The sequence below is a fragment of the Fistularia commersonii genome, chromosome 16 (assembly GCF_037954325.1).
Source record: "Fistularia commersonii isolate RoL2024-O1a breed Wild chromosome 16, RoL_Fcom_v1.0, whole genome shotgun sequence".
In the NCBI taxonomy this organism is placed as follows: Eukaryota; Metazoa; Chordata; class Actinopteri; order Syngnathiformes; family Fistulariidae; genus Fistularia; species Fistularia commersonii.
In genome coordinates this window covers 17,103,518-17,130,983 of record NC_141299.1, presented here as the reverse complement: position 1 = coordinate 17,130,983, position 27,466 = coordinate 17,103,518, and the positions used below count along the sequence as shown (strand labels likewise).

Here is a 27,466-nt window from a genome sequence, read left to right as displayed (position 1 = left end):
GCTCGGAAGCACAACGTGCCTTTGACCCACAACTCCCGAGACACTTGAGGTCACTGTGGATGTGGAATTTGGTCCCAAGCGATATGAATTGTCTTCATGAATCAAACAAAGCTGGATATAAACATTCTCTGGAATTCATTTCAATTACACATCTATCTCCTCGTCAACAACCTCTGATGATGAAACACTACATATTCATGGATTTGAACATCTTCGTTTTGCTCTGCATTTTTTTTTTTTTATAGAATAATCAGCTCTGAGGGGCTTCTTTTTTAAATGTATTTATTTGTTTCATTTCAATCTGAAGAAAACAAAATTGGCTATATTTATACATTACCAAGAAAAACCCTGCGCTGACCATCAGTCGTATCCTGAAGGTGTTGTTTAGAATCAGAACGGCTTTATTTGGCGAGTCATTTTGCTACTACAAGTAATTTGCTTTGGCTGACGGTGCGAAACAGACAACATGTAACAGGCATCAAACAAGTAAACAAAAAGGGCGGTTTTGGTCCTGATGCACGCTAAAAGCATCTATTCAATAATATGGAGCGTGTGGACGATTGCTACACGACGAGGAGAAATCCTGCAGAACCATAAGCATCCACAAAAAAAAAAACATAAATGTAAGGTTGGGTGGGTGGGGGTGGGGAGGGATCTACGTAAGCGCCGCCACGATTCTCCCAGTTCCCCTCTTTCCTGGCAGGCCGGTCTATTTATAGCCTCTGACGTCACCGGTCTCCTCCGACGGAGCTTCGTCACGGCCGGTTTCACTCGGCCGGGGGAGGGCGGGGCGGGGGGGGGGGAAATAAGCCCGGGCGAGGTGTGATGTGGTGGGGTTATCATCACTGAGGTAAGCCCCGCCGCCGCCGCGGCGCCGCCCCTCGCTTGAGACGTCGCACCAATCAGACGCAAGCTGGCTCACCTCATCACGGCGCCGGATACACGTTCCTGTCGGCGAACCCCTCCCCTCCCCTCCTGCCTCCCACCACTCCCTCGCTCTCTTTAAATTTTCCTCTCTCTCTCTCTGCTTCTGTGAATCAGGCCCGTTTCATTCAGCACCGGTTGCATAATAGCCATCTTTCATTTAACAGGCGATGCCGTCGCCGGAGCGCCGCAGACAGGCTGGGCTAAAAATAGCCTCCAAGAACAACCTTCCGCTAGTCAGTTTTCTATTATTACAAGGGGAAGGCGTGGGTTGCTGAGATTTACTCCATATATCCGCATACATAAAAGGGCCAAAAGTATTGACTTACCCGTTCAAATAATGGGAATCAGGTGTTCCAGTCACCTCCATGGCCACGGGTGTATAAAACTTTATGCAAACATTTGGGAAAGAACGGGAGGCTCTCAGGAGTTTGGTGGATTCCAGCGTGGAGCGGTGATAGGATGTGCGACAAATTCAGCCGTCAGCTGGATTAGAAGAACACGGAAGTGTTTGGGAAGTGGTCGGACACGTAGACTGATGGAGCGGGAGGCGCACAGTGCCGAGAGGTGGCCGACTTTCTCCAGAGTCAATGTCTACAGACCTCCAAACTTCACGTGGCCTTCAGATGAGCTGAAGAAGAGTGCATTGTGCCAAGTGGGAAGCTTGGTGGAGGGGGATTATGGTGTGGGCTTGTTTTTCAGGTCCCAGTGAGTTGGAAGGAACTCTGAAAGCTTCAGCATACCGAGACATTTTGGACAATTCCATGCTCCCAACAGTTTGGAGCTGGACCCTTCCTTTTCCAACATGACCGTCCACCAGTGCACAAATAAAACTCCATAAAGACATGGAGGACAGAATCTGCTGTGGATGAACTTGACTGTCCTGCACAGAGTCCTGAATTAGAAACTGAGAGCCAGGCCTTCTGGTCCAACATCAGCCTGGGACCTCTGGAAGGATGGTCCAAAATTGCCTTCAACACTCTCCTGAACCTTGTGGACAGCCTTCCCAGAAGAGCTGAAGCTGTTCTAGCTGCAAAGGAACCCAATGGATTAGGAATGGGATGTCACCTAAGATCATATGCGAGTCAAGGCAGCTGAGCCAATACTCGTGGCCAAAAAGTGTATATATATCCTCATCGATCATAATGATCGCATGACCATTGAGAATGAGTTACTTTCATTTGTTGACAAAAAGAAAAAATGAATCCATTCAAATGCATAACAACAATAGCTTCCTTCACTGAAAAAAGGTTGTTTTTTTTTATACATCTAGAAAGCCTATATTGTCTAGAAATGTTTCTAGATGTGGTGTGAATGAGAGGGGAGTGGTGGTATTTCTCTCTGCATCTGTGGAAGTTCTCAGTCATCCAGGTCATGGTGAATCCTTGTGGGAATCTTCTTGTCTTGGCAGCCGGACATGAATTTCTTTGTCTCGGCCCTCATCCGAGAAGCTGCTTCCGTTCTAATGACCTGTGGGGAGTTTCCAAATAGAACTGCCAGGTTTTCTGGCACCTCCAGATTATGGTAGCTTGTTGTGTAAGTGGAAGAGCTGATCTGAAGAAACTAGATATAAGAGGGGTTGTTGGATCACATTGTTGAACCTGTTGGATCACATGAAGTGAGGCTCATGTGGACGCTGCCGGGGGCTGCTTCTGGTGCTGCTTCTGGTGCTCTGGTCTTACCTCATTGTTTGGAGGCTGCAGAAGGTCCTCTTGGTATTGATCCCGGTACGTGAAGGTTGTGTCCGAGGCCTCCTCCTCTGTCCAGAGATGGTTTTTCCGTTTTGACAAAGATCCATCTGTCTTCTCTGGCCAGAATACAGACACTGCAGTCTTCAAACCAATGGCCCGTGTCCTTCAGGTGTAGGTGGACCATGGAGTTTTGTCCTGAAGTGGCCAATCGTTTGTGCTGAGGTTGTTTGGTCTTTCCAATTTAGACGTCATCGCGATCCTCAGTGCAAAGGACAGTGAACACCACATTCTTTATCTCGTCCTCGTGGTCCACCGGTTTTTGCCTCAGGGTATTATTGTCTCGTCCAATCACGACCTGAATAGTGCATTTTATTTCACGCTTATTACCGTGGCAGCTAATGTAAGCCGTCGCACATCGCAAAGTGTACAGCTTTCATCGTCGTGACCTGTCGAAACTCAACACCGGTGTTTTTCTCTCACTCTCTCCGTAGTTTTGACGTGGAGAATGGCCTGTCGGTGGGTCGCAGTCCGATGGACTCTCAGACCAGCCCGGGTTCAGGTCTGGTATTGCAGGCCAACTTCCCCCACAGTCAGCGCCGGGAGTCCTTCCTCTACCGCTCCGACTCGGATTTCGACCTTTCGCCCAAAACCATGTCACGCAACTCATCCACTGCCAGCGACCTGTGAGTACAAAACTGTCTGCACACCTACCACGCGACGCCGGTCTTGTTTACACGATTATCCTATTTTACCGCCCGGTACATACAAGCTAATGAAGAAGAAAAGAAGAAAAAAGCCATTTCCTTTGCTTCTCTCGGTGAATGCTCGAATGATTCGGCGCCCTGTTTAGTCTCGCGGGGTGAAGTTTTCCACATCTAGCTTTTCCGTTCGGTCTCCTCCCGTTTGCCGAGTGTTGTCCTCGCGAGCGGCGATGTTTTTTAGACCGCAGTGTTAAACGGCGCCGCACACCACCAATAGATGTCGCTCCTTTGTTTTGAAGGGAGGAGGGATTGAAGCATTGGGAAGTCAATTGGCTACCTCGGTGAGACGACATGTGACGAATGCTGTGATCCTTCTCTTTGGTCTCCGCCAATGTTGTCCGAATATAACCGCCACCTTCCACTCCCCTCACCCATCTCCCTTTTGTGTCCCCTCTTCTTGAACCACAACCCAACGAGTGAACCTGATGTCCAACCCCTAAAAGCACCGCCATGGCAAAGTGGAACCCAAACAAACAAAAGCAAACGCTCAATTGGCGGCATGATAATGGCGACGAGATGCATGAATCCCACGAACCCAAAGCTTTAACCTCCTGGAGGTTGGCTTTCCCGATGCATGAGCACTGCTCCTCACTCCCCCGGAGTTATAGAAACATATCTTGGAAGCATCTCTCCTGTCACGGCCTCGTCATCGTCAAGTTTGAATGATGGTGATGATGGTCTGCCTCCATTTTTTTTTTTTTAATCTGAAGGCAGCTTCTCTCACAGAAGTTGTAGTTTGTGAAGACATTTTGAGTGCCTGCATTTTCAAAGAACGAAAAATCCGTCCGGCCTGCAGTTTGTTCTGCCGTCGCTGAGCCGAGCCCGACGCATTTCTTAGAGACGAAGCAAATTTAGCATCCTAGACACATCCGTCAAGTACGGCTGGTGTTTCCTCTCTTATTTGGATGCTTCACGATCAGAGAAGTAGCGTTTTCACCAAAGTTAATATCATCGGATAGGGATTTTCGGCTTAATATCAAACAATCGATAAGAGATCGGTCAATATCGTTTCTTGCCGTAAGTGTTTTCCTGCTTCGCCTCATTTGCAGTGCACGTATTCATATTCTAAAACATTTTTGCTTCTAAGAAATATTTACATAACTACCGCAACGCTCCACCGTCCCCTCCGATATTCCGAGACCAGGTCTCGCGATCACAATCAGTTGTGATCAAAACGGTGACGACGGCAAACCCGTGTGTGTTTGTGTGTCTGCGAATGCTGATCTGAGTCGCCACTTTCTCCCCTTCTTCTCTGTCCCAAAACCTACATTTTTATTTCAATGTATTCATCTTTTTGAAATCGTTTTACCCGCAGACATGGAGAAGACATGATCGTGACTCCTTTTGCACAGGTGAGTAAAGTTTCGCCGCTGTTTTACGAACGTAAAATCCATCCCCGACGATGGAAGTGACCCTCGGCTCCGGCTCTCGCCTTCCTCGCCTTTCCAGATCCTCGCCAGCCTGCGAACTGTGAGAAGCAACTTTGCCGCGCTGACGAACCTGCAGGATCGCGCGGCGAACAAGTAAGAGCGCGACTCCGGCGTGCAGGAAAAGCATATTTTTACGATTTCATTTGGAAGTCCTCTGACGCCCCGGCTCCTCGTTGCAGGCGTCCGGCAACCGGCAACCAGCCGTCCGTGTGCAAGCCATGTCACGCAGGTCAGTGCTGACATCCGTAATGTTTGCTAACGTTTTCAAAACTGTAAAAACTGAAAGTCGGAAGGAAATTTTAGGAGTCTTCCTGGAGTCGCGGCGTGCTTCCGCCACATCGATAAGATAAGATAAGAAATTGTTGTGCCAGAGTTTCAAGCAAAGCATAACGATAATAGATAATAGTAGGAAGGAGGGAGAATAAGAAATACAATAAAATATAAAGTGTTAAAGTTAAGGCTATCAAGTGTTTTAAGGTCTTAAAAAGCACAAACATTTGAATATTCATATGAATCAATGATCGCAGAGGATGAGGCGGTTTTCTCCTCGTCTCGGACAATATGAAAGGTGTTTGATATCAGAGCAAGTCTGTCAGTCTTTACATTACATTACATTACATTACATTACATTACATTGCATTTGGCAGACGCTTTTATCCAAAGTGACTTACAATAGAGGACATAGGGACTGCAAATACACTTGCAAATACACAATGCACAGGAAATATACAGAACAGTAAGCTTGGGTTAGTGAGGTTTTTTTTTTTTTTTTGGACAGAGACACACAAACGTACACACACACACACACACACACACTGCATAGCCTAACTTGGTGCCTAACCTGATCTGGGGCATCAGCGCAGTAAAAAGTCCTGAAAGAGAAGAGTTTTTACCTGTTTCTTGAAGGTTGAGAGAGATGATGCTAGTCTTGTTGCTTCCGGAAGTTTGTTCCACCACTGAGGTAGTAGAACTGAGGACAGTTTTGCCTGAGATCGAGCAAAAGGTACTTCTAGTAGGTTTGTATTAGAGGAACGAAGCTCTCTGCCGGGAACATAAGGTCTTATCATTTCGGTCAGATATGCTGGACCTGTTCCTGAGGTGGTTTTGAAGGCCAGGGTCAGGACCTTGTGCTTGATCCTGGCAGCTACTGGTAGCCGGTGCAACTGAACTTTATAGTGACGTACAGGAAACCTGGTGGACAAACAATCGCCAGATGAACGGGAACGGGAAGGTACCGTGTCAACCTTCCACCGAGTGGAGAAGGAAAAGCCACGGAGTGACGTAGCATTTACGGAAAATGAAAAAAAAAATTGGCGAAAGAATCTCCTTGTAGTCTTATAAGACTCGCGGTCTTTGTAAAATCCCAGGCTCGGATGTAAAACTCTAAAAAACTAGTCTTTAGACGTGAGCAGGTGTGAGATGATTGTTTTCTGCAACTCTTTTTCAAATCTTTACAAAGTCTTCTTATGTAGCTTCTCAAGGCCGAGGTTAGAAATGTTTTCACTGAACTCCAGCAGGGCGTCTATTGATACGGGAGAAAATGTTCTAAATGTGCAAAAATCTAAAAGAATCCTATTTCTATCAGTGTTCCTCAGTCGGGCGATAGCATAATGAAAGTATAGTGGTTCTTGAAATTCAAGCATTTGCGGATGGATTTAAGCAAATTGGAATTCACCGTTCACATTTATCAAATTTCAATTATTCTGCTGTTTGGAACTTCAAATAGTTGATCTCTGTCGAATCGCTCGCCGGTTTCGAGATTCGGGCGTTTTCACGGCTGACTTGTGATCTGCGTTTGACCTTTCCAGAGGAGCCGTACCAGAAACTGGCGGTGGAGACCCTGGAGGAGCTGGACTGGTGTCTGGACCAGCTGGAGACCCTGCAGACCAGGCACTCCGTCAGCGAGATGGCGTCCAACAAGGTGAGAACTCAGATAGGCGTCTTCCAAAGACGCGTCAATACGGGAGTTTTTCAGTAGCAGAGTGTGTGTGTTCGGTGCGTGTGTGTGTTTTAAATGATGCAACAGTCAGTGCCAAGCAATGCAAAGCTCACACTGGTGTAAATTCAGGAAAATCTCACCGGAAGACGTACGTATCGAGGAGCGACCCCGATCGCAGGAAGAGGGAAATGTTTTGCGGTCGTTTTATCCAGAGGCTAAAAGTTCAAACACTGAGAAGCAACCTGATGCTCTCAGAGAAGAGATCCCAAATACATTCAAAGAAAACAAAAAAAAAAAAAAAACAAAAAGAGGGGGTTTGTCAGTGACGTTAGCACCCCCTCCTCCGGCTGCTTCTCCCCACCATCTGGCTGCCGCCGCTCTCCGACCTCCTCCATCCACCAGTCAGACAATCCCGACTCTTCCCCTCGGCCCAGCCCCCGAAGCCCGACCGATCCGATTGGACGGGGATGAACGAGCAGCGCGGGGCGGCGGCAGGAGGGGGGGGGGGGGGCCCTCTCGCAGCCGACAGTGTGGGACAGTAGTTTGATGAGTGACTGCAGTCACACCCTTCCTCCGTCTGAAAGCGAACCGCATCCCCCGCTTTCCCACCCCGCCTCGCCCCATCCCCCCCCCCGGCTTCCTACCCCGCCCCCGACGCCCCACTGTGGGAACTTTTTTTTTTTTATGTTCAAAATGTCCCTGCCGGGAACCGAGCCGTTCCGACGCAGCCCGTAGCCGAAGTTGTCCGAATTTGGGATTTGGAGCGGACGGTAACATGAGTGGGTCGGCACGTCCACGCCGGCTCTCCGGGTCGTCCCGCGCCGGAGTGTCGTACGGGTGAGTGACGAGCGGCGCCGGCGTCTCGGCTTGTTTACGTCGGGATGCGTTGATGGATAGCGCCGGGTTTGCCGACGTCGGGAGTGCGCCCACCTGTCAGACGACAAAGAGCTAACGACACCAAGGAGTCCAGTTGTCTCGTGACGCCGGGTTTTTAAAAAGCTACCCTCTGGCAGCAGGAGGAGTGTATCGGACGGAGAGACAACCGCTCGTGGAAATAGGATTTATTGCATGTATATGTGTCACGTAGTATCTGTGTTAGCGCTGCAGCATCACTCTCTCACAGCCACCACGTGCCAAAGATGTTATATAAGCGGTGTGAGCGCTGCCGCCCGCCGTGATAAAACTCAGGAGGAGACGCCGAGCGCTCCCGCCTCTGAAACGATCATTTTAGCGATATCAGACGGAGTCGTGTTTGTTCCCAGAAGGAGTGCAGACGCCTCCTTTGTGTCTGCGAAGAGCAGCAGAGCTCCAGACTTTTTCTAGAAAACATTGCAGTCTGCGAGCCCCCGAAACCAGCGGGTTTATTCCCCCCCCCGTTCGTCCGACCGCGTCGCCGTCTGACGCATCGGAGCGAACGCCGTCCGCACATAATTAGCGTTAATTTATGCAAACCGTCTCCTTGCTCTCCTGACGTGCCTTTTGCAACTTTCAGTATTCTGACGATTTGTTTTGATTTCCAAACACGGAATGACAGATATATCTAAATTCAACATGCATCGCTGAAATGGATTTTTAAAGCGCAAACCTGAAAGGACCCCAAACTTCCACCGCGAAGAGGCGGCGCTCGGCGCTTCACAGCGAGAAGGTCCCGGAGGGCCGGAAGAGTAAAATCGCAGCTTACTGTTTTTATTTTTATTTTTTCTTGGAAAACCCTACCGCTTTTCTCTTTTTTGACATCTTGCTGATGAGGCTGTCAAGTCTAACAATAAGACAAAATGCTCTTTACAGACCCGGAAGCAGCATTGCCGCCATCTGCTGTACGGTCTGAGTCCCGTAGTTTTGAGCCGTGTTGCTGACACTGACCATATAGAAGCTGTATTTTTATTCTGAAAGCGTAGTTCATGATTTTTCTGTATTTTTTCAAATTGTAAATTTACCTGGCAGGCCGGTACCGGCCCGCGGGCCGTACGTTTGACGCCTCCGATCAAGCTAATGAACGAATGAAGCGCATTTCCTCCCTCGTCCGGTTCTTATACGTGGAACCGGGCTAAATCTGCGTCTGGTTGTTGTGTCCAAACAGTTTAAGAGGATGCTAAACCGCGAGCTGACGCAGCTGTCAGAGACCAGCCGCTCAGGGAACCAGGTGTCAGAGTTCATCGCCAGCACCTTCCTGGGTGAGTTGATGCACACATTTATCCTGGAATAACAGCACGCTTAGCGGCGAAGCGTCTCCTCATAATAAAGTGGAGTCGGCACGATCATGGAGTTAAGATAAAATCAAATTTATTGATCCCCATAGGGGAAATTCTTTTGTCACGGCAGCGTAACAGTTATAGTGTCAATAAATATGAATAGAAATATAAGTAGAGACAAAACCAACATCAAGGATAGGAATGGACAACAGAATGGAGGGGAAAAAACAGACAGTAAAGGTGAAAATAGAAAACCAAAAGTAAACGATAATATGATGAGAAATATGACCATCGTAGAGAAATGGATAACGACTCCGTAGACACTAAATGAAAACAAAGGTACGTCTACAACTGCACATTTCATTTGTTGTGTTATAAAAACAGGGAAACTTACTTTATGAACTAACACAGTTTGTTGCTTGTCAGGGAGGATTTGACCCAGATCTCTGTACACTTTATTTTGACGGCTGAATGAAGTACGAACTGAAGCCTAAATATATTGCTTCTGTATGCTTTATACCAGGGGTGGGCAATTATTTTAGCACATTTCTTATTTTATTTTTATGCGCCGGCCGACGGGGTAAAATGTAAATTGAACCAAATGAAAATTGCAATCCATTTTTTTGGTATTTTGTTTCAACTTTAAAATCAAAAACGATCATTCATCTTTGTACTTAAGACCTTAAAACACTTGATAGCCTCAACCTTGACAATTTATATTTTATTGTATTTCTTATTCTCCCTCTTTCCTACTATTATCTATTACTGTTATGGTTTTGCTTGAAACTCTGGCACAACAATTTCCTTCGGGATAAATAAAGTCGTTCTCATCTCATCTCGTCATCTCTCATCATATAAATGCACCGACATTATTTTGTACGTCATCATCTGTATGAAAATACAAAAGGAAAAAATAAGGAGTTTCTAAAGTCAATACGGATTGAAAATACTTATTAAAATATTCAAAGAAAATACTTTGGTGTGCCGGAACAAATAAGCAAAAGGATTATTACAAGAGTAATAACAACAGGCGTCTGCTATGTTAATGTAACATATTAACTAGATCACTAGAACATAAACAACATAGAATAACATGTTTACCAAACTCTCCATCTCGCTCTAAACCACTAAATCCATTGATTTCTTCATTCGAAATTATTTTAGTTATATTTCGTTGTATAAATTATTGTTTTTATTTTAATGATATGAATCTAATTCTAAAAAGAGAGACAATTAGAAAATAGCATTCACAAATAAATAGACGGCAGCAAGGAGATGAATGGAGAGAAAATAAGAATAAAATAAATACACAATAAATACACAAAAATAGGCAGGATGTGAAAGAGACCGACAAGTGAAACGTGGATAGGTGATGTAAATATAATCCCGTTAATAAATAGCAACGTCAGTCGAGTCTCAGTCAAATATTAGCGTGAAAGTCGACCCTCTGCGTCGAAGAGGCATCGATTCGCTTGCGATATTTCATTTTATTTTTGTCGCTGATCGGTCGCTGCAGGAAAAGGTCCGATCGGGGTGATGCAGGCAGCCTTGAAAAGGAAACAAGGGTACTTTTAAAAAACGAAGTCAGGTGGAAGTCGGAGGGAAAGAGGAGCGGGACGGGGTTTCCGAGAGGCGTGATTTGGAAAATGAGTCAGAAGAAGGGCTGGTTTGTGAAGAGGAGGAGAGAAACGCCGAGAAAAAAAAAAAAAAAAAAAGGGGGTGAATTCTAATGGAAGGAGGGGTTTTTTTTAAAGAGAAAGAGCGGAGGAGGAGTTTATTCTCAATGGGACGGAGAAGGTGAGGGATTTTTTTCCCTCCCAAAAGCCGAGGCGGCGCAGCGGCGGTACAGCATTCCCGGACACGTTGTGCGGTGTTGTCATAGCAACAGGGCGCAATGTTATCACGCGTCGCGTCGCATCAATAGAAGAATTCAGCAGCCGACGCCGCGGCAAGATGGATGTCACGTGGAGATGAACGCCGCGGGTTTGACCGCGAGGAAGAGGAGGCACTGCCATCGAGGTGAGAGGAGACGGACGCCGTCCCTCCGCATCCGTGTGGCGGCACGTGCGCGTTTCCGCTCTGGGATATTTTCCTGGCTCGTCCTCGCGTTTCTTGAAAAAGTGCGTCCGTACGGAGGGAGACTCGGAGCATCCCCGACTCCGCCAGCGCCGCTGTATGTCAACGCGGGATTACTAATTCCTCCGTTCTTTTTTGACCCGATGAGTCATTTCCGTCTTCGTCCCGACGGGTCCGGCGCCGTTTCGGGGATCCGTGACGTTTGTAGCCGGTTTGGAAAAGTTCAAATTCACAGCGGGCCGGAAAGTTACACAGGAGGATAGAATAAAAAGATTTTCATTTTCACGCGTCGGCCGAAACGAGAATACAAGCGGCGTTTAAATGATTACGTCTCTCCGATCTGGTTGCAGAGAAGCAACATGACGTGGAGATCTTGTCTCAACCCAAGGAGAAGGAGAAGAAGAAGAGGCCGATGTCACAGATCAGCGGCGTGAAAAAGGCAACGCAGAGTCCCGGCCTCGCCTCCACCTGCATCCCACGCTTCGGAGTCAGCACCCCGCAGGAGAACCTGCTGGCCAAGGTGGGTCCCGGAACCGCCGACGGGGGGATAAAACCCCCGAACTGACTCACGCCGTCCCGTCTCACCTCTCCAGGAGATCGAGGAAATCAACCGCTGGGGTATGGACATCTTCAAGATAGCGGAGCTTTCGGGAAACCGCCCTCTGACGGTCGTCATGTTCTCCATCTTCCAGGTAGTAACATCTCTTTGTTGATGTTGGCGTTTGCGGTGCGTTTTGCGTTCTTCGCGAGCGAACGTTCTTACCGCCATCTTCTGATGCGTCCCTTCCGTCCGCGTCAGGAACGAGACCTCCTGAAAACGTTCAAGATCCCCGCCGACACCTTCATCACCTTCATGATGACCTTGGAGGACCACTACCACGTCGACGTGGCTTATCACAACAACATCCACGCGGCCGACGTGGTGCAATCCACCCACGTCCTGCTGTCCACCCCGGCTCTGGAGGTGAGTTCCAACCGAAGGAAGCTCGGCTTTCCGGCGCAAGGTGGAGTTTTTGGATCCACGTGGGTTCCGCTCCGTTCTTCTCAGGCCGTCTTCACCGACTTGGAGATCATGGCCGTTTTGTTCGCCAGCGCCATCCACGACGTCGACCACCCCGGGGTCACCAACCAGTTTCTAATAAACACCAGTACGTGGTCTTCTAGGTCTTCTATCAACTTTAAGTTGCCAAAATTGAGGCGTCCTCCGGCACCGGGGCGAAGAGCTCCGCTCTACGAAAGCTTTATCACGCTCCCGATGTTCACACTTCCAGGTTCGGAGCTCGCGCTGATGTACAACGACGCTTCGGTGTTGGAGAACCACCACCTGGCCGTGGGCTTCAAGCTGCTCCAGGAGGACAACTGCGACATCTTCCAGAACCTCAGCAAAAAACAAAGAGACTCCCTGCGCAAGATGGTGATCGACATGGTGAGGACGCCGCGCTTTTCTACGGTTAAATAATGGCGTCGTATGTCCGTGGAGGTTCTCGGTCATCCGGGTCATGGCGAGTTCTTGTTGAGGTCTTCTTGTCTTGGCAACTGGACTTCAATGTCTTCATTAGACATTACATCTAGTTTCTGCAGATCAACTTCTATTTACAAGCTACCATAACCTAGACCCGCCCCAAAAACCTGCCAGTTGTATCGGGAAACTCCCCACAGAGCAGGAGAAGGTTCCGGGATGAAGGACCGAAACGTCTTCAAGTGAAGGACTTCAAGTCCAGTCGCCAAAACGGGAAGATTTCCAGAATCGCCGCCGCTTCGTCGCGGCCTCATTTGATCGACGCCTCACTTTTTGATTCTGCGGTGCAGAACTGTGGCGACCGCTGCTTCGCCCTGAATCCCGTTTTATGAGAATCATCCGGATGTGTCGGTTTTAGACGGGGGGGGAAACCGAAAGAAGAGCCGCCCTCTCTGGAGGTGTCAGGCAGGACTTGCAGCCTGACCATTTTAACGTTGGCAAACTGAAAACTGAAAGCAGGAAGGACATTTTAGGAGTCTTACTGGAGAGGCAGCAGAAGTGGTAATCTGTCTTAGCTCGGTCCGTTCAAAATCTTACAACAATATCAGTGTTTGACATCACGGTCGGGATGAAGCTTCCGGAAAAAGAGGAGCGGATGCAGGAACTGTGGGCCGAAAAGCCCGGTTTGGACCATGTCGACTTTCCAACTAATGGGAGGACAGGGAAAAGCGATGGAGTGAAATAGCGGAAGCTGTGCAGATGCCTGCTGAAAACATTGCAGTTGTAGTCTTGGAAACCGTGACCCCGGAAGAGTCGAGTCCAGGGGGGTCAAACTCATTTAGGTCCGGGCGCCACTTACGGCCTCATTTGATGCCAAGAGGAGCCAAACCGGTAAAATCATCGTGTAATTAACCTCGAAAGAACATTAAGTCCAAATTTTTCCTTTGTTTTAGTGAAAAGGAGATCATGTAAATGATAAAAATCTTCATATGCAATGAATTGTCCTTTTAAAACAATTCATAGAATAGTCATTTGGCTGACGCTTTTATCCCAGGACGTCATCCATGTGAAACATGCTACATGCTACATGCTAAACTGAGCTACATGTTCACACGTAAACATGATGAATGATACATGATAAGTAAGTTTCTCAGTTCCGTCTTCTCACTTCTTAGTGCATTTTGTTGTATTTTTTGCCACGGCGAGTCTCAAAGTGGCCCCCAAACTTGCTGCATCCTCACCCAGCATGCAGGTTTCTAAGAATCAGTGTAGAATTATGAGACTTAAAACTCTAAAAAGTGGTCTTTAGATGTGAGATGGTAGTTTTCCACGGGCCTTTTCCAAATTATTTCTTCAAAGTCTCGTAATGTTTGGGTATCTTACGCTGCACCGAGGCCTCAGACTTCCACACAAAGTCCCATCTGCTGATTTGAAGTGTGTTTGCGATCACCTGTCATTTCGGCGGGATATTGTGGGACTGAAGGTTGTACAGTTGTGGGGCTCCAGCACCCCAAAACTGCATGAATGAATGAATGAATGAATGAACGAAGTGTGTAACAGCAGTCTGGAAGTCTGAAGGTCCATCTGTGGTTCTACAACCTCACTACCTCAATACATTCAGCCCATTCACTTCCCATCTTCTTCTTCTTCTTCTTCTTCTTCTTCTTCTTCTCTGGATCCTTCTCTCTCACGACGTCCATAAATCTTCTCCGTTCGCTTCCTTCCTATCTTTGTTTATTCATTGTATTGGTATCCTTGCTATTGTCACTCTGTTTCTGTTTAGTTTTGCTTGTCTATTGTCACCCTTTTATTTTTCATTCTGTTGTCCATTCTTATCCCCTGCTGTTTTTCTAATTTGTCTCTATTTAGATTTATACTCCTATTTATTTGACACTTTTAACTGTTACGCCGCTGTGACAAAAGTTTATCTTCTCTAATTCTATTACTCCTCCTCTGCTTTTTTTATGAGTTTTATTACGGTGGTATTCATTTGTGCGCTCTCCTTCTTCTGCCTCACGTGGTGTATTTGTGCGTTCCCTCTCCAGGTGCTGGCCACTGACATGTCCAAACACATGAACTTCCTGGCAGACATGAAGACCATGGTGGAGACCAAGAAGGTGACCAGTCTGGGAGTCCTGCTGCTGGACAACTACTCTGACCGCATCCAGGTAAGACTCGCCGGCATATCTGGGAGAATTAGAATTGAGCGATTGTTTTTTGCCAAAGTGCCGCAAAAACATCTCGTGTCTCACGGACTTATCGCCTCCAGGTTCTCCAGAACATGGTCCACTGTGCCGACCTGAGCAACCCGACCAAACCGCTGGAGCTTTACCGCAAGTGGACGGACCGCATCATGGTGGAGTTCTTCACGCAGGGCGACCGCGAGCGGGACAAGGGCATGGAGATCAGCCCCATGTGCGACAAACACAACGCCTCCATCGAGAAGAGCCAGGTAACACGAGGGGAAGGGGAGCGGAGCGTCGTCTTGAAGGATACAAACTACAAAGATGTGTGTTTTAAAGCTTTTTGATCCTCCCCGCACTCCTAGAAAATGCTTATTTTATTATAAAAATAGTAGAAATCTACTGCTCTTTGGCGCCGTGAGAGGAGTCGGCCTGCGGCTCGAGCTTTGTCTCTATTAGTTTGTCTTTCTTTTTAAGTATTTTAAGTATTTCCTGATTTATTTTGAAATATTTTAATCAGTAATACTTTTTATTGGTAAATATGGAGAGACATTTTTTTTAGAGATTATACTTTTACACTTCAACGTTTATCTATTTTTATTTCTTTTTTACGTGTATTTTTAGCGCGCCTTGTCCTTGTATGTCTCGCCGCCGCTGCTGCGAAACAATTTCCCAAGCAGGGCATCGTTCAAGTCCATCCGTATCATCTAAAAAATTCATTTGAAACGGCAAAACTTTTTTGTGATTTTGTGAGAAATCTGCAATATAAAATTGTATAGTTGATGAAAAATCCGTGAAGTGAGACTGCGAGGGGTGAACCGGGATTCGGCCACGCTATTCTCTCCGTGATTTGAACCGACGTGCGTTCTGAAACGACCTACATTTCGTCGGCGTTCCCGTCCGGTGTCGTTCCGCTCATTGTTCCCGTTCCTCCGGGCAAGGTGGGCTTCATCGACTACATCGTTCACCCCCTGTGGGAGACCTGGGCCGACCTGGTGCACCCCGACGCCCAGGACATCCTGGACACCCTGGAGGACAACAGGGAGTGGTACCAGAGCATGATCCCCCGCAGCCCCTCGCCCTCCGGCCCCGAGGGCCGCCTCGCCGAGGCGGGAACCGGAAACGCGGGGACGCCGGAAACCGGAGGGCCTCAGCCTCCGGGGGGAGGCGGAGGCGGGGCGGACAAGTTCCAGTTCGAACTCACCCTGGAGGAGGAGGAGGAGGACGAGGAGGAGCTGGAGTCGGACCTGGAGAGCCCCCTGGAGGACGACTCGCAGTCGGGCGTGGAGCGCCATCAGGACTCCTCCTCGCCGTCCCTGTCCCCGGACCCTCGCGGCGCCAGGTACCGCCCGCCCTCGCCTCACCCGTCGCGGACGCTGGCCACCATGTCGGTGCGGAGCCCCCACCCGCACCGGACCCTGGACTACATCGACAGGGACAGAGACCTGAACCAGGAGGGCGACGGGATGGCCCGCCTGAGGATGGGAACATAACGACCAGCACAACCTGCCCCGCCGGGGAGACGGGAGGCGAAGGCGGGGCAGGACTTCACCAATAAAGTCTGTAAAATCACCACAGTCCCTTTACACTGGAGATACCCTCTCTGGGGAGCGGAGGGACGCCCCCTCTCTGCTCCGTTTTTAGTTTTTCTGCCAGGAGAATCATTTTTCTGACTTGTTTTTTGGGAGCCCGGCCGGTCCTTTTTTTTTCGCGTCCCGCCGCGCTTCGTTGTAGCCTCAGCCGGCTCCCGGACGAAAGATCGGGAACCGAGATCCCGGACGCTCGGCGGAGAACGAAAGGCGAAAAGGAAAACGTCTTCCTGCAAAATATATAAGACTTGGACACGAGCGGCCGACGGAGGAGGGTGACGGTGCGACAGGGTCTTGGAAATTATTTTGCACCATCGTTTTTAATTTTTTTTTTTCTTGCATATGGAGTCATTTTACCAAAAAAAAAAAAAAAAAAAAAAAAAACCAGGACGTAGACGAGCGGGAGATTCAGATGGACCTAAAACCTCAGGGTATGAAGAGAAACATTACATGAATGTAGCACGGATGTTGGGGTCCCCCCGGCCCCCCCAGACCTCCGACTGTCCTTCCTGTTCGATTTACCTCTAAACCAGAGACGCCCGAGACTCCGTCCGGTCGTTTTTTTGTTTTTTTTTCCTCTCTCTACATCGAATCAAAACCCTTTAATTGACAATTCGGCACCTGAAGCAATCAAATCGACGTTTAAACCAGCTTGTAGCAGCGCCGACATTGAGCACTGAAGAAGACGACGCCTGTAAAATTACACTTGAGCTTTTATTTTTGTTTCTTTTTTTTTTTTTTTTTTTTTTCTCAAAGTTGTACATTCGCTGGTCCCGTCCGTGTTCATGTGCTTGAAAAGCAATTTTGTTTGTTTTTAATCAGGGTGCCTCCGGTCCGCAGTAGCACTTTAACATCTCTGCCGCTCAGCTCTTCTAATCAGTTCCAAAGGGCTCCACTCACTGAAGGCCTCCCGACCACGCAAACGCAGCAGAGGACTTCCAGGTACGCGGCGAGCAGGAAATCGGCGAAGCCCCGTGCACGAAAAGATGTCATCTGTCTCCGGGGAAGAAAAAAAAAAATCCTCATCACCAGAAATCCACCTTCTTCAACAGTCAGATTTTCAATAATGATTTCAAAATGTCTATTTTTTACGAGGAAAAAAAGGACAGTTGATTGGATTGGCGCTCGTATCCGGCGGTCGTCCTCAGAGGCCTTCCACAGCCGCTGGTTTATATCGCTTTATTCCCAAAAAACGTGGCGCTCGGCCGTTCTTTCTCCCGCTCCTCAAAGCAACGTCGTAAAGATTGTAGCTTTTTACAACGTCATTCAAACTTATCCTTCAGTTGTTGTTGTTTTTGTTCGTTTTCCCGATAAATACAACAGCTGGAGGGATTTTTAAAGCAAACGTCTGGAGGAGATTCGAAAGCGATTTCCGTCCCAGTAAACGGAGAAAAGCCGGGTTCGGCGAATAAAATAGTTATAAATGTTGACTTCAAAAAAAGGCCTTTTCGGTGGTGTGTGTGTTTTCACGCCGCGTTTTTTAATCCTCTCGTCTCCGGCTCCGAACGAGCGGTTGCGGGGGGAAAAAAAAACCATCCAAGACCAAAGATTGACAGGGAGGCGAAGACGAGGAGCGTCTTTGTCGCTCGGAGCTCGAATCTTCCTGTGCGAAAAAACTAACTTTCCGTCCAAATTCCCAGGCGCGAGCGCTCGTCCCGCCCTGCCGGCCCGAGTTCCAACTCCGCGGATTCCAGTTCCATCAGGCTTCGTCTCATTTTCGGGATAACTGTGTGCCACAAGTGTTGAAAACACGCAAACACCTGCCAGCCTACGATGCTATACATTTTTACAATAGAGATTTTAACTGATGATTGTATCAGATAGTGTTAGTTTTTACCAACGATTCAATGTTAACAGTGTTTAAAGCAGAGGATTTAGTAGACTTTTCTGTGTAATTTAGAAGCCGTCCGTCCGTCCGTCCGTCGCCTCTTCCCTCCATCCGATAGCTGAGACTTGAGAATGTGTGTCGTTCCAGTTTCGGAGACGTCCGCGCTGCAGTAAGTAAACCTTCAGTCTAGATCTTTCTGTCGTCGCCATCACTGAGGTAGAGACAAACAAACACTACAAGACGTCAACACGCTTCTTGTTTTATCCAGTTGAAGGAAACGCTAGTCTTACGGTATTTCCTCGTTTTCTTACGTCAACCTTAAATGTTGGTAGAAGAAGTAGACGCCTGATGTTTTGATAAACCGTCGTGCTGTTTTTGACTCCGTGGGAAGCATCGTGTTGTTTGGGGAAAAAGGTTGAAACAAAAAACAAACAAACTTAATCTTTATTCATGGGTGTGTTTTATTTGATGGCAAAAAGAAAAGCATAGCAGATAATAAAAGACCTCAGTTTTCGGGGTGTTTTCATGAGAGCCATCAAGGGTTTTTTTTTTTTTTTTTTTTTGCTTGTTTGTTTGTTTATTTTTACCAGGTTCTGCTGATTTTTGAAACACAGATGCCCTCGAACACGAAGATGTTCTTGTTGTCAGGTCGGGGCGGTAAAAAAAAAAAAAGGCTACAACATCTCGTGTCAAATTTCAGTTCTTGCGAAGAGTAAAACTTGCACAATACACTTTTATGCTGCTTAAGGAAGCACAATTTCTTAAAAACCTAAATGAACCCCATTTGTCTCCTTTCTATTTTGTAAGCTTGTTACACTCGAAGGTTTGTTTTGTAGAACACGACTTTCAGAACGTGCCTAGTCTCGCAGAGCATCCATATTTTAGACACACACACACACACACACTGTCAGATTGTGTTTGCAGATTATTAGAACTTTGCTACACACACCCAGCTTTCGGGTTCGGGGATCAATACGAAAACATCGCATGTTGATCTTAATTGCGAAACCCAGCAAACCCGACAGAATCCTTTTTTTTTTTTTTGCTTTAAAACGTATCTTTCCCAATAATCCCGAAAGCAATCTGCCGAGTCTTTCAGAATCTAAACTTAGTTTCGAATGTTCAGCGGCGAGGTTGCCCGGTTCTGCAGGGACGTATTCTGCTTGTGCTTCCTTAAGAACGCTGCATCAATGATCCATCCCGGTATTTAGATTAAAAAAAAAAAAAAAAAAAACTTTTGCGCCGGGTTCCAGCAGAATCAGCTGAACCGTTTGAGTGACCTTAAATTGACAAAAATAATAATAAAGGACTGCGTGTTTTATTACGGGAAAACGGCAGGAGTGCAGCGATGCTACGATTTCATCGCGTCCGATCGGCAATTGAATAAAAGCGTGAAGTTTCGGGGGGAGAAAGACGCTGCGCCGGCAGGTCGAACTCAGCAACGTGATTCTCTTCACACAAACATCAGTGCCAAACAGTGTTAATTATTCCGAGCGGCAGAATCTCTTCTCTCGCTGTTCTTGCAATGTCAACATTACGTTTTCTTCTTTTTTTTTTTTTTTTTTTTTTTTTAGCCTCTCTGTGTCGTGTAAACTTCTACAAAAGATATTTATTCGTCAAACATGTCTGTGGAGGCAAAGTACTGTAAAATAGAACATTTAATTCTATGTTCTGGAGCCTAGAAAATCAAATCCTTTACAAGTATATGTAAACATCTGCCACTCCAATGTTTTTTTTTTTTTTTTTGTCAGAAAACTTTTTGTTCCTCATTTCAAGCGAAGTGAGTTTCAGGAGTTCAGGGTGTTTTATGTGGAAAATACCAATAAATTATATGGAAATTGATTTGAAGACTGGCTGCTTCTTTTGGGAACGGTTTTAGCGGCGGTGTTAGTGAAGACCTTCCAGGAAGGGGAATTTTACACATGACACATTAATCTGTTACCATATCGCAGACTTTCATCGCACTTTAGGTGGGTAGAAATCTCCGATTGTTGTTGTTTTCAGCAGAATCCTCTGTCCAGTGTGACCAGAGCTCCGGTGCAGGCCGGAGGCTTCACGCCCTGAAATATCAATTACAAATATCAAGAAAACTACTGCTGGGACTATAGTATGTTTAAAAAAAAAAAAGGAAAGGATGCATTTGACTGAACACACAGCGACACATTTCTTTAAATGTCATTTATGCAGGAAAAAAAAAAAAAAAGGCGGAAACGTGGATCGCTCACCTTGTAAAGTTGGCAGACCAAATGGAAAAGAGACGACATGGCCTCGTCCTCTTTCTCTTTGGTGTGTTCCTGCAACACATCGGTCCGATTAACGAGACGTAGCTTTGAAAACGCTTTTTGTTCAACGTCGAGCGTCCGACGGGTCGGTCCGTCGGCTGGGATCGTTTCCAGCTCCCTTCTCCAGTAAATTACAGATAAGTTAATTGTAGGAGTGTCTGCTCTCTTCGGTGCTTAACATTCACGGATCCCGGCATCCTTGTTGTTTTTAACTCACATTGTGCGAGAATTTCTCGTATTTTATACAGCAAAGGTCGAAAGGACTGTCAGAAGTTCACCGCAGGAAAAAAAAATGAGCGTTATCTTTCATCTTACCGGGTTCAATGATGTGACACCAGACAGAGATTTGCTGTTAGGACTGAAAATGTAAAAATCTGTTGTGATGGAGGCTTTGTCTCCAACTGTTCAACAAAAAAAAAACACATGTCCTGAATTTGATGTTTGTATGCTATATGTATGCTATAATTGAATATTGTATAAATCTGCATTTAATCAACAGGAATCCAAGCAACGCTACAACGGAAGGTTTGGATTATTGAAACCTTGACTTAAGGAAAACAAAAAAGTGTCGTGATGGATGATTCTCGTCCCTTGCATTAACTGTTAATGAGATTCTCACCCCGTCAAAGGTGACCCAGGGGACGTGTGTGTGTCCGGGGCTCAGCGCTCTGGTCATGACGGCGTTGGCGTGCATCAGGCTGCGACCAAGACTTCCCTTGGCACAGGTGTTGATGCTGGTCCAGGAGACGGAGGGGGCATGAAGACGAAGACACTGGGGACACGGGAACATGCTAGCACCAAATGAAGGAAGGTTGTCGGTCCGGTGTGTTGTTTTGACTTCAGGTAATCGGCAACGATTTGTCCCTGTCCCACTAAAGATCCAAATAGTAACAAGTATCATAGTTCGGCAAAGAAATCTGATTAGTTTTAATTTTAATTTAAGGTTAACTTCTAAAAGGTCGTGACCGTCGATGAAGGATTTGGCCGAAAGGCCGAGACAGACAATGAGCTCTGGTTCCTGCTAGCCGTCTCTAAGAAAACTAAATGACACTGAATGTTCCTGTAATGTTACACCTTCTGCTCTGGTTTGTAGCTTCTCATGAAGAGTAGCCAACTTCACTGATTTGTTTTCTAACGGTTTCCCGACTCGAAAGAGTACTACGAATGCAGTATTTGTTTTAAGATTGCTGGCAGAGCAGGACAGAGGAGGGCAGAGGGAGCTGCATTGTGCCTTTGTAGACCTAAAAGAAAGCATACGATAGGGTGCCGAGAGATGAACTATATGGTATTGAATGAGGGAGCCTCGAGGTGCAGAGAGGTATGTTCGACGGGTGCAGGACATGTATGCTCGCTGTGAGACAGTGGTGAGGTGTGCTGTGGTTGTGACAGAAAGGTTCAAGGTGGAGAAACGTGTCCTTGGTATGTGTGATAAAAGAATATCAGCCAGAAAGAAAGGAAAGGTGTACTAGCAATGCTGTATGGTTTGGAGACAGCAGCATTGAAGGGAAGACGGGAAGCAGAGATGAAGATGTTGAGATGGGAGTGATAAGGATGGATAGAATCAGGAATTAGTCCATCAGAGGGACGGAACATGTCAGATGATTTGGAGAAAAGGTCAGAGAAGCCAGAATAAGATGGTTGTGTCATGTAAAAAGGAGGTATGGTGTAGATCTGGTTGCAGGATGCTGGGGTTGGAACTGCCAGGCAAGAGGCCCAGAGGAAGAGCAAAGAGAAGATTTATTGATGAGTGAAAGAAGATAGGAAGTTAGTCAATGTGCGAGAGGAGGATGCAGAGTCGAGGGTTAGAGATGAGAACTGGGCAAGAAGAAGAGGACAAAAACTGATTTGGGTTTCCAGAAAAACAGCGATTCTGAATATTAAAGCTTTCTATTTCTTTTCTGGATGAGCAGCTACTCTGAGTTCTAAGGCTTCTGAGTGGACAAATGAGCCCAAACTCACCGGTTGAGCAGCAGCCAGAACATCTGCAGCAGATTCCATGCAGTGGACAATGGGAAATGCTGCCGGGCCTGTCAGGTGTTGGACGCATGCCTAAAAGACAGAAAGCCGTCTTTAAATGTAGCCTGACTTGAAAAATACAAACTTATTAAGCTCATTAAAAAAATGTTTGATTAAACCGGGCAAACCTGGATTGTATTTCCGTTGCATTCGGCTTCTCCGTGCTGGCAGCTGAAGGGAGAATTAGCCGAAGGAAGCTCCTGGAAATGAAACCATGGGTGCATATTCTGTCCAACTACTTCCCATAAATGAGTAGGACATTCAATATTTACTGGACAAATGGATACAAACGGCTTCGGGCAGTCAAACGTGGTCAAAAAGGACTTTGTGATGATTCCATGAACTTGCTTTGTAATAAATTGTACAGAACATGATCCTGAACTCATCCAAACGTACCTGATGTTGCAGCTGAAATCATAACATTGCAGACTTCTCAGTTTTTTCCTTGCCGGCTGCATAAAACTCGTGAAAACAAACTCCTGACGGCTTCCCCTGGACTAACAGACCACCGTACCTTTGTGTTTCCGTAGGGGACCAGAGTGACTGTCATGATATCCCTCAGCAACGTCCAGACGGGGAAGAGCTGCTGGGTGATGAAGACTCTGCAGGCCGGACATAGACTCCCATAATACAGAGTGACCGACACTGGAGGAACCGACTGGCTCAGCCTGGTGGCCTTCACCTCCATGCACTGCTTCTGCACCTGCGCAAAGAAAACGTTACCATCGTCGCGGCGTGAAGCGACCCGGATGAGGATCGGCGCCTTCCAATCCGAGACCACGGTGCTCAACCGGGTGGAGTGTCCACTCAAGGTCGGGGAGTCGGGGAGATCCTGCCCCAAGTGGAGGAGATCAAGTATCTCGGGGTCTTGTTCCCGAGTGAGGGGAGGATGGAACGGGAGATGGACTTTTTACCGGTCTGTCGTGGTTAAAAAAAGATCTCAATTTACCGGTCGATCTACGTTCCCACCCTCACTTGTGGTCACGAGCCGTGGGTAGCGACGGAAAGAACCAGATCCCGGATACAAGCGGCTGAAATGAGTTTCTACCGCAGGGTGGCCGGACTCTCTCTTGGGGTGAGAAGGTCCTGACTCCAGATAACGGACGTCCGTCATCAAACTCATGCACATTACCAGAAGAGTAAAGCTCAAGGTACCTTGTACATCTTCTTTTGACTCAATAAAAATCCCGATAGCACAGATGATCCAACTCCATCCACCCATTTTCAGCCGCAGAAGGGGAGTTACTAGCTTTCTCACCGTTGGAGTCGATCCCTCGGTTGATGCTGGGCGTCTTACGATTTTCACGGTTGCGTACTTAAAACCGAAAGTTGGAAGGAAACCTCAAGTGTCTTAGCGGAGTCGCGGCGCACATCAAGTGTAAGTTGGTAATCTCACAGTTCTAGAGCAGTTTTAGATCCGTCTTTTCCTAGTTTTGGACTTACGATGAAATCAAACCTGTTTACAAGTCTTTGGATCTTTACGTTGACCTAACACACTCCACAACCAATCAGTGAACTCCAACGAAAACCCTGGTAGACAAACAATCCAGGGTGGTGTTGGCAGCAGGGACTGTATTCGTTGGATGAACGGGGGCGGCGAAGGACAAAAAATGCTGCAAGAATCTAGTCGGTTACCACGAGTCTTTTCCTTTCACACTCTTTAGATGTAAGGGTGGACTAACTTGTTGTACATGAACATGCGATTGGAGACCGTGTGAAAGAGAGTGAACGGTTTATTGTGTCCATCTTCTCCCTTCAGGGGTCGCTACAGCCAACCGAGCTCCCCTTCCCTCTAACTTCAGGTCCTCTTTCACTCCATCCGTGGATCTTCTTCCTCGGAAAAACAAACGGAGCGCCTGATTTCCGCCGGTCTTGAACCTAATTGAGTGCGAGCGGGCGTCCGTCACATGAAGAGCCGCTGGTCTTCAATTTCTAAAGCATGACTCGCATTAAGCTGCCGCTTGGAGAACATCGACCCCCTCTGACCTGCAGACCTCAGACCGATACTTCTCAATATGCATGACTTGAAACGGTTGTATTGTCTATATCGGTGTTTCCCAACCACTGTTGCTGAACTCGTCTCTAAATCCAAACAGCAAAACATTAATACGACCTGCCGGCAAAATCATTGTAGTAGAAATGCTCGGCTCTGGCGTTGATAAAGAAATAGCCAGTTTTTTCAAATAATACCATTTTAAGACATATTGATGACATGTCTTCAGACGTTGAAAAAAAGTGTTCTGGAAAAGTTGCACATCAGTGGGAAATTTGCATTGCAACTTGACGAATCTACAGATATATTAGATTTCACACAAAGTAAATTGAGACTACGGTTTCATTCCAATGCGTTAAAAACAGTGTTTGACGTATTTATTTGGTGGTGCCGTGTGATTATTCTAATGTAAAATATGTGCCGTGGCTGTAAAAAGGTTGGGAAACACTGATCTAAACGATCTCTTTAACATGAATAACATCGCTTTCGGTATTTTGTCGGATTCTCATTTCAGTTCCGTCTCCCTGAAGCTCCTTTCAGAGGTGAATCCATCCAGCCTTCTTCTCTCTTTCCCATCCATCCTCCGCTCGTCCTGTCGGCGTCCTTCTACCCTGATCTTCACCGTCCCTCTTCTGTCCGTATCCACAAACATCTCAGCCTGGCTTCTCTGACTCGACATCACCATCTACTTCTTCGAGCGATCGCAAGAAGGTGTGTATTAATGAGCACTAACACCATCATTTAACTAGTTTTAGACCCACCTTGCATTCGATGGCTATCTCCAGGGAGTGGCACCACTGGGACGGGGGGTAATGGCACGACGGTTTGGGGTGAGACGCCGAGCTTTCCCGCTGGCAAAGCAAGAGGAGGAACATCACCAAAGTCCCGGCGACTTCCATGTCTGACGTCCGGAGAAGGAGTCCGGGGCCGGAGGGGCCGGAGGGGCCGAGGCGGCGCCGCCCCCTCCGGCCCCTCCGGCCCCGGGAACGCCCCCCTGCTCGGCCCCCAGGTGGGATCCCTTCGCTCATTGGATATTCCAACGCCTGGAAAATACCACATTATTATTATTATTATTATTATTATTATCATGAAACAAACACATAGAGTTGCATCGCATATTTCACAGAGGATTGCAAATATTTCTCACCCCGATTCAGAAAAATCGATTTTTCAAATCGTCGTTGTTTTTATTTTGGTTGGTTTCTTTTGAATCTTTTAAAATTAAAATATGACCCCTAAAAACAAAACAAAAAAAAAAAACGGTGCAATATTTCATTTCACTGTGCAATATTCAGAACTGTGCAATATTTCATTTCATAACAGCTACACTACAATTTTTCCTTTTATCATACTATTGTGCACTCCTTACCTCACTTGTTACTAAGACACTTTTAGTTTTATCACTTGTTTACTAAGACACTTTATAGTTTATAGTTTATTTTTATTTCTAATTCTGCCTTTTTCTTTTTATTATTTATGACTGTTATATTTTCTGTAACTGTGGCACAACAATTTCCTTCGGGATTAATAAAGTCGTTCTTATCTTATCTCATCTTAAATTAATCGTATTATTATTATTTTTATTATGATCCCCCACACAGGCAGCGTGATGGGACACATCCGGTTTACTGTCACCATCTAGTGGCCACAACTATTGTTGAATCCTGTCCTGTTAAGGTAAGATCAAATTTATTGATCCCCATAGGGGGAATTCTTTTGTCACGGCAGCGTAACAGTGAAAGTGTCAATAAATATGAATAGGAATATAAGTAGAGACAAAACCAACATCAAGGATAGGAATGGACAACAGAATGGAGGGAAAAAAAAGACAGTAAAGGTGAAAATAGAAAACCAAAAGTAAACGACAATATGATGAGAAATATGACCATCGTAGAGAAATGGATAACGACTCCGTAGATACTAAATGAAAACAAAGGTACGTCTACAACTGCACATTTTATTTGTTGTGTTATAAAAACAGGGAAACTTACTTTATGAACTAACACAGTTTGCTGCTTGTCAGGGAGGATTTGACCCAGATCTCCGTACACTTTATTTTGACGGCTGAATGAAGTACGAACTGAAGCCTAAATATATTGCTTCTGTACGCTTTATACCAGGGGTGGGCAATTATTGTAACACATTTCTTATTTTATTTTTATGCGCCGGCCGACGGGGTAAAATGTAAATTGAACTAAATGAAAATTGCAATCCATTTTTTGGGTATTTTATTTCAACTTTAAAATCAAAAACGATCATTCATCTTTGTACTTAAGACCTTAAAACACTTGATAGCCTCAACCTTGACAATTTATATTTTATTGTATTTCTTATTCTCCCTCTTTCCTACTATTATCTATTACTGTTATGGTTTTTCTTGAAACTCTGGCACAACAATTTCCTTCGGGATAAATAAAGTCGTTCTCATCTCATCTCGTCATCTCTCATCATATAAATGCACCGACATTATTTTGTACGTCATCATCTGTACGAAAATACAAAAGGAAAAAATGAGGAGTTTTTCAATTCAATATGGATTGAAAATACTTATTAAAATATTCAAAGAAAATACTTTGGTGTGCCGGAACAAATAAGCAAAAGGAGCCGGATGTGGTACCGCAGGGTTATTACAAGAGTAATAACAACAGGTGTCTGCTATGTTAATGTAACCTGTTAACAGCTATTCAGATCACTAGAACGTAACCAACATAGCATAACAAGTTAACCAAACTCTCCATCTCACTCTAAACCACTAAATCCATTGAATTCTTCATTCTCGGTGTCACTTCTGAGCAACTCTGCCGACTCCGGTGGTTGACGTTGTGTCGCTTCTTCTTCTGCGTGGCTGTTTTTGGGACCTGGCCGTCCATGCATGAAGCGGTAACACCGAGAAGGTCCTCCTGTAAAGTTGTTAATATTCGTCGCCTTGGCAACGACCCGGCGTGGAGACGTAACTGCACCGTTGGCAAGCCTCTCTCTTGTGAGCTTGTTGGTCCAGCTGTGGCCATCTAGCTTTTAGCCCGCAATTAGCTTTTTTTTGTTTTTTAATTGCAGTTTTCTTCATCCAAACTTTCTTCCTGCTGCTCGATTTCCCTTTTTCAGC

General features: G+C 46.3%; 2 protein-coding genes across 11 annotated transcripts in view; one reads left to right on the top strand and one right to left on the bottom strand.

Annotated features, from left to right (window-relative positions):
• The window catches only part of pde4cb (phosphodiesterase 4C, cAMP-specific b), a 104,354-nt gene extending 84,440 nt beyond the window's left edge, over positions 1-19,914 (top strand). For 5 of the 10 annotated variants that reach the window (XM_086161783.1, XM_086161785.1, XM_086161786.1 and 2 more), the window contains 15 exons: positions 3,107-3,298; positions 3,616-3,657; positions 4,692-4,728; positions 4,826-4,899; positions 4,986-5,035; positions 6,615-6,727; positions 8,826-8,919; positions 11,364-11,533; positions 11,607-11,705; positions 11,813-11,977; positions 12,062-12,161; positions 12,285-12,439; positions 14,518-14,640; positions 14,742-14,924; positions 15,597-19,914. In XM_086161783.1, the coding sequence (XP_086017909.1) occupies positions 3,107-3,298; positions 3,616-3,657; positions 4,692-4,728; positions 4,826-4,899; positions 4,986-5,035; positions 6,615-6,727; positions 8,826-8,919; positions 11,364-11,533; positions 11,607-11,705; positions 11,813-11,977; positions 12,062-12,161; positions 12,285-12,439; positions 14,518-14,640; positions 14,742-14,924; positions 15,597-16,148 (2,149 nt within the window). In that variant the 3' untranslated portion in view covers positions 16,149-19,914. The remainder of the gene's footprint in view (positions 1-3,106; positions 3,299-3,615; positions 3,658-4,691; positions 4,729-4,825; positions 4,900-4,985; positions 5,036-6,614; positions 6,728-8,825; positions 8,920-11,363; positions 11,534-11,606; positions 11,706-11,812; positions 11,978-12,061; positions 12,162-12,284; positions 12,440-14,517; positions 14,641-14,741; positions 14,925-15,596) is intronic. The other 5 variants (XM_086161784.1, XM_086161788.1, XM_086161789.1 and 2 more) reach the window with 1 other exon arrangement.
• LOC147226117 (gamma-interferon-inducible lysosomal thiol reductase-like) lies at positions 16,956-25,263 on the bottom strand. The gene is made up of 7 exons (XM_086161796.1): positions 25,125-25,263; positions 22,885-23,073; positions 22,499-22,570; positions 22,314-22,403; positions 20,974-21,126; positions 20,298-20,366; positions 16,956-20,132 (listed from the first exon to the last, which is right to left on the bottom strand). The coding sequence occupies exons 1-7, from the start codon at positions 25,260-25,262 to the stop codon at positions 20,073-20,075; spliced, it is 771 nt and encodes a 256-aa protein (XP_086017922.1). The 5' UTR covers position 25,263; the 3' UTR covers positions 16,956-20,072.
• Positions 25,264-27,466: the final 2,203 nt, after the last annotated feature.